This window comes from Calidris pugnax, unplaced genomic scaffold, assembly GCF_001431845.1.
Source record: "Calidris pugnax isolate Ruff unplaced genomic scaffold, ASM143184v1 scaffold91, whole genome shotgun sequence".
Lineage (NCBI taxonomy): Eukaryota > Metazoa > Chordata > Aves > Charadriiformes > Scolopacidae > Calidris > Calidris pugnax.
Window position 1 is genome coordinate 1,755,408 of NW_015090898.1, and position 12,726 is coordinate 1,768,133.

The 12,726-nt window shown below is 44.4% G+C and overlaps 1 protein-coding gene across 3 annotated transcripts in view; it reads right to left on the minus strand.

The window, feature by feature from the left end:
* Positions 1 to 1,516: 1,516 nt before the first annotated feature.
* Positions 1,517 to 12,726, minus strand: part of RAP1A (RAP1A, member of RAS oncogene family) — a 39,124-nt gene continuing 27,914 nt past the window's right edge. For all 3 annotated transcript variants that reach the window (XM_014948535.1, XM_014948536.1, XM_014948534.1), the window contains 6 exons: positions 11,861 to 11,929; positions 10,874 to 10,930; positions 9,845 to 9,985; positions 6,028 to 6,171; positions 3,498 to 3,613; positions 1,517 to 2,240 (listed from right to left, as the gene is read on the minus strand). In XM_014948535.1, coding sequence (XP_014804021.1) covers positions 3,527 to 3,613; positions 6,028 to 6,171; positions 9,845 to 9,985; positions 10,874 to 10,930; positions 11,861 to 11,929 — 498 coding nt within the window. In that variant the 3' untranslated portion in view covers positions 1,517 to 2,240; positions 3,498 to 3,526. The remainder of the gene's footprint in view (positions 2,241 to 3,497; positions 3,614 to 6,027; positions 6,172 to 9,844; positions 9,986 to 10,873; positions 10,931 to 11,860; positions 11,930 to 12,726) is intronic.

The following is a 12,726-nucleotide window of genomic DNA, read 5'->3' on the forward strand; positions in this document are numbered from 1 at the left end:
CTGGCAAAGAGTCCCTCCCCAGCTCTTCTATAGGCACCCTTCAGGTATTGAAAGGCCACTATAAGGTCTCCCTGGAGCCAGAAGTTCCAGAAGTATGGAAAAGCACCCCCATCCCACGTACCCCCAGCTTTGCTGGCAGCAGGTAACGTCACCAGCTCTTCCGGATAAAACACTTGGTGTTTGTGAAATGAGGTTGGATGAAGTTACACAGCGCAGCCAGAAACCCCAGGTTACCTTTCTGTTTTCAGAGAAGAGACACCTAGCAATCAGCAGGTACATTAAAATTACTTTATTACTAAAATATTTTTTACATTTAGTAAAGATAACCAACCTGCAACGACCGTGCTTCTGCTCCTCCTGAGCCAGGAAGCCGTAGGTCGGGAGAAGCCAACCCTCTACGCAACTAGGCTTGGCCTAGGAGCTCCAAAGGAGGCAGATGTGTTCACATTATTGTCAACCAAATATCTTCATCCGGTCGTGTTTGGGCTGCACTTAGAAACTGGGGTCTCTGTATCATTCAACAGCTGCATCAGGAACACAGTTTTAGAAAAAAACCTATTAATAGAAATTTCTCCCCCCTGGTTTCCAATGCACCGGGTCCAGGTCACCAGCGATGCCTTATGTTTTGATTTCCCATTCAAAGAACCAGGACAATAGTCGGTCCTGGGTTTTTCTCCACTCTGAAGATACATTTCTCCTCTCACTTACACAGAAGGGGAGCAGGAGCGAGTCCTCCAACCCTGCAGGAACCCCAGCAGCATCTCACTGGGGGATGGACCAGGCCCCACAGCTCCTGGGGCAGCTCTTTCACGTGCAGGTACAGGGGAGGATGGAGGCAGAGCACCCCCGGGTCTCTTCATATCTGCTCTTTTAAACTCTATGGAACCAACAGGTATTGAAAAGAAAAAGAAAAAAGAAGAAAAAAGAAAAAAGAAACCAACCCAAAAGCAGCAGGAAACCCTTCAGCTGACTGTGCAGCCCAGGGAAGGTTGGCCAGATTTTGTCAAAAAACTGTACAGCAGCCGTTTGCTTTGTGGAAATTGGACTCAGATGGGACCAACGTTCCCCTGGAAGCTCCCTGAAAAGATGCTGAGCCAGAGGGAGCACCACGGGCACTGCCAACGGGGGGGCACTGCCCCCAGGGACACCTCGGGGACACCCAGGAGCACAGGGAGAGTCAGACCTTCATACAGCATCAAACCAGATTCGTACATATAAAAATAATCGTACAGAGGAAGTATTTTCAGCAGAATACAATCGTTAGGCATTCAAAAGAAGATACAGAACTAATTAAAAGTAGCTTTTCTGTACTGGAGAGCGTGGTAGGATTAAAGACACCCAGCAAGGGAGGGCGTGAGGACGTGGCATCAGCCCAACCACACACCGTGGGGTTTGCTACAACAAAATACTCCATCTACCAGAATGGAAGAGGAATTCACAAAAAAAAAGAAAAAAAAAAAAAGAAAAAGGATAAAAACCAAAGCCTGGAAACCGTAACAAAAACACAGAAACAAAATGAAAATGTACTAAAATTTAATCATTCATAAAAGCTGTAATTTAATCTGTGACAGTAAAACACAAGAAGCAATATTAGAGTTGTTTTAGTATATTATATATTTCTGCTTTTAAAGCCATAGAAATCAGTTATCCCAGTTTTTTCCTATAAAAGACCCATTTTTCCAAAGCATTATGCACAAACTTTTTTAATTAGAATATAATGGCAGAATGAAAATAATGATATTCCATAACTTTTAAATATAAAATGAAGTCAATGACTCAAAAAAGTTATTTGTTGCAGTGAGTTCAAAGGGAAATTTCAGATAATATATATCTATAGTTATAGATATAAAATATAACGGTGGAACATTTTTAGTGCTTGATGGGGAGAAATTATGATAAAAGGGTCAATATGAAATTTTAATTATAGTAGCAATATCTAACATTTGAAATGCATCCATGCTCCTTTGTATAATCATACACTAGAGTCAATTATATTTATTTTCACATCTGTTAACTGCTATTGCAAAGGAGGAGTATTATTGTCTTAGATTTCCAAGAGATATACACAGAGCAATTTCTTTTTCCAGGGACTGTGTGCAAACCATTTTAAGATCTAAATTCTTCTCATAGTATATAAAAACAGGAGAAGCTTCTTCGGATATGTTATTAATTTCCATAAGGTTTTGAAGTCGGGAATGCTGGCACTTTCCATTTAGGCAACAGTTCTTCATTCCTGCAATCTAGAAAAAGTGGAAAGAAAAAAAAAAAGAAAGGAAAAGGTGATGGGGGGACCTGCCCAACAGTCTCCTGGAAGCCTCCCCAGCCCAGAGGGACAACACACCATGTTTCAGCAGACACAGCTCATCTCCCCCAGCCCTGGGGCTGGCTCCTACTGCCCTCTGATCAGAGGTACCAAAACAAAGAGACTCTGGGAGCTGTAACTCAGAGAAACAAGCTCTTGTTCTATCAGCCCACCAGGACAGCACACCACCCAAATCCAGCTACACCACCTGAGGAACAGGAAAAGCCACTAGAGATGTGCTCCTCAATTGCTCTTCCTAAGGCTGTTGTTTCCCCACAACCCAAAGCTGTTCTTTTCTGGTGCTCAAAGCTGAGGGTAAGAGTCTCATCAATCAGTGAGGAGTCCTTAGAAGCTGGGTTTAGTGCAGAGCTCCACTTCTCAGTGACACCTGGGCTACATGAACGCCCACCAACGCTACATGAACAGCACAGAGCTGGCAGAGGTGAAGCCACTTGTTTTCAGAATTCATGCCTGAAATCCTTTTATGACCAGGAGATCCATTTCTCACATCCCAGAGCCCAGAGGGGCCGTTTGCCCCACAACACACGTGTGTGCCAACACCCTGCCAGAACCTGAACCTACAGAAATGCTGTTTTCTTTGGGGAGCGTGCAAGAACAGCTGTGAGCACACCGAGTCCCCTGCCAAGATACACAGGAAGATTATTTATAGCCATCTCCAACTTTGGGGTGGTTTTGTGTTTTCATTTTGGTTTTGGGGTGGATTTTTTTTTTTTTTTTGGTGGGCAGCTTTTTATTTCTGTGCCATTGAAATCCATGTCCCACCCAAACCGATTTGCCGTTGTCCCCAGAGCACAGAGGACTGAGACAGCAGCTGCAACAATAACACAAGTCACACAGATGCTGCCAAATTTCAGCAGAGGATAAAACGGAAGCAGAACTGAGCCACGGTGGCCCCGAGCACAGGGTCACAAGACAGAGAACCTGCAAGAGTAAAAGGGAAGTTCCTGCTCTGCTGCACTCATCACCCCAAGCAAAAGGGGAAAGAGAGAGAAGCAGAGACTCCTCTGCCAGGTCAGTCAGTAGAAATGCCTTTTCTTAAAAAGTCCAACAAATGCAGAATTTTGTATTTGGGAGCAGAGAGAAGGATGAGGAGTGGAGGGAAGGGGAGTGAGTCCCCCCTCTGCTGGGAGCAGCTCATGGGCCTGAGCTGTGGGGTGGGATTCAAACCTCTTACCTGGCTCAGAGCTGCTGCACGACGGGCATCTAAAGCAGCAGACATGATTTCTTTTTAGGCTTCTTCTTTTCCACTGGTGTTTTTCTATTTATCTGTCTGACCAGGTCATAAAAGATCTGCAAATGAAAAAAAAAAACAAACTGAAAAAATCAAAGTGATAAAACATTACACAAGCGTCAAAAAATCAGGCGGGTTGGCAAAGCTGATACTCTTTCCTGGGGGCTGCAGTCTCAGAAATTGAGTTTCACTGCTTGCATTTACTTCAAGGTGTTTCTCAAGCAGCTGCTTATGGCTCAAGAGAGCACAGGGCTCCCACCTGGATGCAGAACTCCCACCCTGCAGCCCAGCTTTCTCCCGCAGGTTGTGTGTGACCAAAGGCTTCAGGAGAGTACAGGAATTAAACAGCAACACAGCCCTTGCTTTGGAGAAGTGGGAGAAAACTGGGGAATGACAAAAGGTTTTTTAAAAGACAGGCACAATGTCCTTAAGGACCATCTTCCCTCTGGTGGTCCCTGGGCTGGGAAGTGTCTCTGCAGAGAAAGATGCATCAGCGAAGTCTCAGCGCAGGGAAAGGCATCCCTTTTCCTTGGCTTTTCCCTCCAAAAGGGGTCTTCATTCGCCTGCTCCAGAGGATGCTCTGTTAATATTCTTCTTTGCAAAAAAAAAAGTCAAGCTCTTAATGACTTCACCTTTTTGCCTGGTCTAATATTTTGAGTTTTATTAATAAAATTCACAAGGAGAAGCAAAACATCTGCCTTGAACTCGGACATTTCCAGAAGGATTGAAGGATCACAGGGGCCTCTTTCAGCTCCAGAGAGGAGTTTCTTGTGAACGCTGTTGCTGTGAGTTGTTTTCCCAGCAATGCTCAACCCATTTATAGCAAAAATGAGCTTTGCAAAAATGCTTGGAGCCGGGTCACAGTATTGAGGCGAAATATTTAAACCTTCAGAAGGCTCCACCCTTGTCCTTGTTTACTTTTTTCCTTCCTGGAGTGGCTGACAGCTCACAAATTCTTGTTGATTCCAAGGAAATTCAGAAAACAAAGAGCCAGTTTATAAAAAAATCGCAGCAACTGGAAATTTAAGATTTTCTGGCTATTACCTACATGAAAAAGCACCAGTGCACAGTAAAACAGTTTCAAATGAAACAAATAACCAGTACAATAAGTTGCTTGTGTTATTTCTCTCTCATTTCCTCGGCTTTTATGCTTTTCATAACCAGACAATATAAACTGGCAGAAAACCAGAAAATTAAGATCACAATAAAACAAGAAACGAATCTTGCAGATAATAATTTTCCTCTCAATGCTGTGAGTCTTGCTGGAGGCAGGAGGGAAGAAGGGAGCCAGGGGATGCACAGGTTAAGGATGATGATTTGTAACCAGGCTGGTGGTTGAGAGCTCAGGAGAGCTTTAAGGCACCTTTGGCTGACGGGAGGTCAGTCTCTGCCACAAACTGGGGGAATACAAATAAACCAGGATTTGTGACACTCCACAGTGATCTGTTCGATGACTGAGCCATGAGATTCTTGCTTAACAGTCATAGTTTTACTACGGCTCAATCACAAACACACAGAAGATCCCCCCTGGCAGGAGGCTGGCTCAGCGAGCTATATTTACTGGGTTAGATTAGTGCTCACTGCAGCCGGGCTAATCCCAGCCACGGGAGCTGCAATTCCTGCAGCCCGGAGCTCCCTTCCCTTCCACCCGGGTAAATGCTGTGCTGAGCATGTCCCACAAGCAGCCAAATCAACTCTGGGGCTGGTCCAAGATCCTACTGCTCCTGCTTATCACACTGCCTCCTCCATGGTCCCAGTTATCTCCTGGCACCACACCAGCTACGCTCAACGGGGTCACCTTAGCTTTTGTGGCGGAAACCTGGCCCCTGTCACACTCAGATAATTCACAGCAGAGAATAAAAACTCGGTGGCTGATGTCAAGCAGAGCTCCCTCAGCAGCTCTGCACAACCTCGGGCAGCAGCAAAAAGGCACAGCAACTGCAGAGGAGTTTCTCCTTCAGACACTGCTGAGACAGAGATGTGCTGGGACACGGTCTCAGTGAATTAGCAGTTTACCAGAGGAGGGCTGTGATGGGATGTTGGTCTGAGCAGCCAGACGTAGCAGGAATGTGAAAAGCAAATACTTTTCAAAACCAGCCAACACCACGCAACACGACGTGTAACACAAAAGGGGCATAATCCATGTTCTGAATAGCAACAGCAGTTACCTTGAAGAAGTACACTTCCCAACCAGAGTTTATCTAAGCTGAGAGCCTCCAGGGCTCACTCCAGGTCTCTGCCACAGCCACAGAAAGCACTTACCCAGAGAAGTCAGCCACCCTTCACAGAGAAAAAGGAGCAGATCTCCTCAAAACAAAGAGAAAGCAGTAGCTAAATACATGGTGTGGCAAGTCTTTCTTAGGCTGGTATTTCAGAATCATCCTGAATCTTCTCAATGAAGAAATATATGAAGGACTGTGTGCTGGTTCAACATGGCTGAAGCAGGAAAGGCAAGGGAACAGTTGATAGTTACCTCATTAACGTTGATTTTAGACTTTGCAGACGATTCTAGAAAGGCACAGTTACACCACTGTCTTGCTAAGTTTTGACCCTGTTCTTTGCCGACTACACGCTCTTCCTCCAGGTCACATTTATTGCCAACCAGAATCATTGGAACCTGGAGAGAAGCAAGAACAAGAGATGTGTCAGCAAATTAACTTTCAACATGGACTCTAATGGTATATGGCTTACAAAGGCATGGGTCCGGGGGGAGAAGACAATATAGAGAGTATGAAAGACAATAACAATCCAAAGTTCAGCAGAGCCCACAGACTGGACTGGAATTTAGCTGCCTGCTGGGAAAGGGTTGAACAGAGTCCTTTCTACAGACACCCTGGTTTGCTAAAACAAAACACATGGAGGACACTGTCAAACCGACTGGCAATATTTCAGCACAACCTTAAGTTAGTAAAGATTTTTTTTCTGGTCTCTACGTTCAAGTCAAAAACTTAATTTACTACTGAAATGCATTTCAGGACTTGCATGTGAGAGCAGGGGAGCAGCTGATTGTAGACAACAGAACACACAGCCCATGTTTTAAGACACACATTATGTGTTTCAGCCCCTGTGATCTGTCTTGTCAACCTGTTGTCGAGCCACACAACAATAAATGGAAGCACCTTTGACAAGCACTGCCCTGGACACAGAATGAAAAGGACTAGTCCAGTATTCCCACAGCCCTGTGCACAAAACCAGCTGCCTTTCTCATCCCGATGCAATATCACACCACCGACAGGTTTTGTACACGCACAGAAACCAGGATGTTCACTACAAAAGGCACAAATACTGTGCTTGATATTTAGATTAGCATAATTACATTTCCAACTAGTGACCATCTAGCAGCTCAGCTCCTGGAAGGACATCACTTCCGATAAATAATCTCATGCAATATTAGAATAAACATTTGATAGGTGTTCAAAAGATTCACCCCACAGCCATGACGCAAACACAGGCAAATCATTTGATCATCTGTTCAAGGCAATGATGAAAGGGCATCTGCCCCCCTCCGTGAGCTTTCTAAAGTGTCAGGGTGAGTCACCTTCTTGCTCCTTCATGAGGAAGAAAGTGCCTTGGGGAAACCATATTCCTTGTGACATTTTCTACAGAAAAAAAAGAGAGAAATCTAATACTGGAGGAAAAGAACCTTGGCTGCAGTAAATGCTCGTTACTGATGTGTTCAAAAGACGGGTTGATGTGGTGCTGGGAGATATGGTTTAGTGATGATGCTCCTTGTTTGTTGTGTGGGTGTCTATTTTTGTCAGTTAGGTTGACGGTTGGACAAGATGATCTTTAAGGTCCCTTCCAACCTAGAAGATTCTGTGATTCTGTTTCACGAGGCTGCAGGGAATGAAGGTCCCTCGACTCGCCCCCAGCCCTCCCACCAACAGCACAAGGGCCAGCAGAAAGGAGGGGTCTCCTGCCCCACCGAACATCACCAGGTCCTCACCAGGGCTGTGACTGTATCTGCTCGGGGAGCACAGAGACAAGAGCAGTCTGAACTCATGAAGTGATAAATCTGTTTGTCTTAGAAGTATCAGAGTAAGCCCTGGGGAGCACAAGCAGCAGGAGACCTCTCTCATCAGTTACGTTTAGATAGTGAGTTAAAACTCTCTCAGGAGAAAGAAACTGGGCAAAAAGATAGATTAAAAAGAGTACTAAGACACGTCAGAGATAACATCCTGATCTATGGTTTCAAAAGGTTCTCTCTCTGCTCCTCAGGCTGTGTTTGCCACAGCTGCAGCCCACCAAGACGTCATAAATAGGCTGAAAAGACCTTAAACAAGTAAACAAAAAACACCCAAAGCTCCCCCAAATCCTCCATAATAACCAAACCAACCTATCCTTGGTTGCCATTCCCACATCTACAAGATGAGGAGATGGCAGCGTGGTCCCAGCTGCTGTCCCCAGGGCACTGCCAGGACACTGTCCCAGCCACCCGGAGACAGACACACACCCCAGGGCTTGCTGCACGGCAGAATCGGTGCATTACGGATCATTTTGAAGTTTGCTTTTACAACCTGCAGCTCAGAGAGATCTGAGGGGACGATACAGCAGAGCTGGGGTGGCACCCAGCAGAGCCAGCATCCTGTTTGCCCTGCGCCGGGGGAGAGCAGAAAAACCTACAGAACGGCTGATAATGGGTGTGCACCCACTCCACTTCCTGAAGCTTTTCAGTCTTTGAACAGAAAACGAGTACTTTCCAGCTGGAAAATAAATCATCATCCACTTCCTTTGGTAATTTACAACACGCTGTATGTTTTTAATCTACTTCAACGTTAGTATTTGTACTCTCTTCCTGATTCAACTACACTCAAGATTAATTTCTGTATTTAGAACTCCCAGCCACACTGATTAGAAAATGATCCCGGTTTTATTTTTGAGAAATGAGTTTTACTTTTTACATCAGTTGCAATGCTAGTAACAACTAGCTTTTGTTCATTTACTATTTCATGTAGAAGACTGGAATTTCAACTTTGGTAGTGATAACGGGTGTGCACCCGCTCCACTTCCTGAAGCTTTTCAGTCTTTGAACAGAAAACGAGTACTTTCCAGCTGGAAAATAAATCATCATCCACTTCCTTTGGTAATTTACAACACGCTGTATGTTTTTAATCTACTTCAACGTTAGTATTTGTACTCTCTTCCTGATTCAACTACACTCAAGATTAATTTCTGTATTTAGAACTCCCAGCCACACTGATTAGAAAATGATCCCGGTTTTATTTTTGAGAAATGAGTTTTACTTTTTACATCAGTTGCAATGCTAGTAACAACTAGCTTTTGTTCATTTACTATTTCATGTAGAAGACTGGAATTTCAACTTTGGTAGACATACATGATTTAAATGGCTTAAGTATTGTGATTTTAAAAGACACATTCTGAAACCAAATACAGGAAGGAGCGCGTTTCCCTAACTCAGCAGAACCCGGCTTATATGTTCAAAAGGTTCTCAGGCTTGGATTCAACAAGTAACATCCCCCTAAAACAACATAAATAAATGTATTTCAATAATTAAATCAAATCACTGAAGTAAAATGAAAGCTACAGTCTCTATTGTCCCACGAGCTTGACCAGCTTACGGTGCAAATTCCCCTCCTGCGAGTGCAGCTGAGCGGAGCGCTGGACTCCCACCCGGCCAACAAGGGACTATTACCAGGGGTTTATGCAAGTGTAATCCCTCCCTACATGAAAATCAGTTTTTGCATAAATAGAAGTTCAGCTTCTTAGACCGAGGAGGAACCAAAGATGTTCAAAACCAGGTAATGGGGACACGGAACATTGAAGATCCAAGAGACAGCAGCCACCGAGGTGCCCTCGGCTCATCCCACTCACTGCGCAAACTGCATTTTCCTGAGCAGCTATTTAAATACAATGCACATGGCTTACCAGGGGCTGCCCTAAATACGTGTCCCAGCCCTGTTCACAGGGCCGTGCTGTACGGGGAGCAGGGCTGGGAGTGAGAGGAGGCTGCTCCTTGGGGGCTGACACCACCCCAGAGCCACCGACATCAAAGGCGGCGGCGACTTTTAAGCCATCGGTGGAAAAAAAAAATCAGCAATATTTTCACACTCCTCAGGGCAAAGCCTTGAATACGTTACCAACTGTAAGGCACAAAAAAAATTCATTTCAGCTCCTTCTGGAAGAAGACTACACAGAGAGAGAGAGGTCCTGCACGTCTCCACCAGCCACATGGCGACTACGGCAGAAGCCACCGGCAACCTCACCCACGTCACACACTCACTTCCCGCGTGCTCCGTTATATTTGCAAAGCAAAAAAATATCTTACTTACATCTTCAGTGTCCTTAACCCGTAAAATCTGTTCCCGCAGGTCCTGTAAGTCGTTAAACGTGGACTGTGCTGTTATAGAATATACTAGTGCAAACCCTTGACCGTTCTTCATATAGAGATCCCTCATCGCTGTAAATTGCTCCTGTAATCAAAGGTTTTAAAAAGCAATTAGCTAGTGAATGCAGATAATCAACATTTACAAAGGAATACTTGCAGTGGAGACAAGAACATAGTGCTGTACAGCATGCAGTTACATTTTTACCCCTTACAGAAATCCACCAAAGCATGCAAATTTAATAAAAGCATTAACACATCTCTTTCCCTTTGTCTTTTTTCCCCCTTAATAGAGAAAAAGGCTTCTTGAAAAAATGAGGAACAGCCCAAGAGCAGCAATAAAAGTCTATCTGCAGATGGACTGTTGCACGCCCCAAACCATAACACAAGGTGTCGAGATCTGGCTGATGTATTTTGTAGTGATCTTCCATTTATTTTCTGATTTGGTGTTAAGCACCACTCTGCCACCAGGATTCCCCAGGCAACAGATATGGACAGGAAATTCAATTTCTCCCCTAAGACACTATTGAAACAGGCCCGGGTGTCACACACTCACAATTTAGTGTGAGCACGACTGCATGGGGAGGCACTGCCTGATGACTCTGAACATGCACAATCAGACAGTGGCCATCTCTAGCATGAACAGGGCTTAAAGGTTCAATGCAAGGAAATGCTGGACAGTGTGTACCCCATCAGAGCTGCCTTTGTCCACGCCTGTGAAAGCAGCTTCACCAGAACCACTTCTGCTTCCACGCCTTTGCGCTGCTGTTAATAATTTTCAAAGCTTTCCAAATAAAACTAACTTTTAGGAAGCGTGTCCTCCCCCTGTGATGTGCACTCAGCCATTACAAGGGCTGTTTACTCAGTGGCGGGTCTCTGCAGGATGGCAAGTGACAGTGGGAGGGCAACTCTTTACATCTGACCTCCCTCTTAACAAAGAAACTCCAGACCTATTAGAAATAGAGATGATACTCACTGTCCCTGCTGTGTCGAGGATTTCAAGCATACACTGTTGGCAGTCTACTTCCACTTGCTGGGGAGAAAAGGGAAGAGAGAAATGCAGTTAAAACTAGAGCCTGAAATGGGACAGGCAAGAGGAATATCAACTTAATTTTCACTTCTGCTGCAAAGACCTCTGTCAGAGAGACAGGCACCTGCACCCAGCGCTGAGAGAGGGTCAACTACACCCCCAGCCAGGCGTTTGGGTCAGCATAAATATGCTCCAGGACTCTCTTGATTATAAAGGCCTAATTGAGCAGCTCATTGTAAACATCTCAACTTAAGTGAGATAAAATCCACTCGTACAAATCCAAGAACCTTAAACTTCAGTTTTCCTTTGGTGCTGGGAGAGAAGGGAGTAAGGAAGAAAATTAGTGATGCCCACAGTCTGGCTTAGCAAGTCTTCCACTCCCTGAGAAACGTCTCCGATTCAATGAGGGCAATTCCAGAAAAGTCAGAACAGCAGAACTCATTACACGACAATTTACATTTAATTATCACAGGCACAAACGCTACACATTTTTGGTTTATGTTTTGGTACCTTTAATTAGGGTAACATTTATGCTAATCTGTGAAACAATGGGTTACTTGACATCAACCCCGTGAAGAAAGCGGCTCTGTTGGGAGCATGACGTAGCACGGCAGCGGCAGGGATCCTGACAAGGATCTGCTCAGCAATCACAAGCCTGCATCCACAACAGCCATAAGGAATTTTATATGCCTTCAAACCAACGCATTCGAACTAAATAGCAAAACAGCCATCCTTAAAAGAAAACAACACAAGGCAATGGCTCTGCTCCAGTGCTCCAGCCTGCTGTGATGAACGGTGCATGTACCCTCTGTAAGAGCTTTCACAGACAGCATACGCACAGCAAATATTGGTATCTTCATGTTTTGTAGTAATAACTGTGTGTCAAGTGACAGCAAAAAGGCCTGAGTAACAGCCTGATCCTCATTGTTTTACCTTTCTGTACGAATCTTCTATTGTTGGGTCATATTTTTCAACAAAAATTCCCTGAACGAACTGTACAGTCTGGGGAGAGAGAAAAGAGGTAAAAAATTACGTGAATTGAACACAACCAGTAACATTCACCAGGAAACATTTTATGAAAAAGTAACACCACATTAACTGCTCAACACTGCTGTTAAAATTCAACAGTGGGGAGCAGAGAGAGACATATGCATTTTCAATTTTTTAACTGTTTTTTTAAGAATCACTTAATTCAAGCAGGTTTTCAAAACTTTTTTGAAACGTTAACTGTTTGCTTGCTTGCTTTTTCATAAAAGACGGTGTCCTCAAAAATGCCTTCACTTCAGTGCCTGCGACTTCAGAAGAAGAAAAATCACCAAATATGGAAGATTTGAAGTTTAATCAGAAGAACTGGCAATCTGTACACTGTAGAAAAGTACCTCGTGGAAAAACCACATTTTAGGTCAAATCATAGTCGGGTTAGAGAGGAGCTACTCTGGACGACGTGCCCAGAGCACGGACATATTTCAGAGCAACACGTTAAATCTGGAGCATCTCCAGATACTCAATTTGTATTAAGCCATTAAAGGAGGAGACATCATTCCTTTCAAAGAGGAAGTCTTTCTTCCCATATATAAGTGAATCTATGTCCCCCATTCAAAGCAAATCTACTCTAAACACTCCCCACCGGGCTGTCCCCTCTGTTCTGGGAACGGTGCTTGTGGAGCAGCCTCCGGCACGACAAACCACTCACAGCATCTCATCCTTCTACTGTAGCACTCAGTCTTATTTCTTGTCTGCAAATACAGCACTGCTGTGAAAGGAAATTAACTCAAATTGTTTTATTTCTAATAAATCAC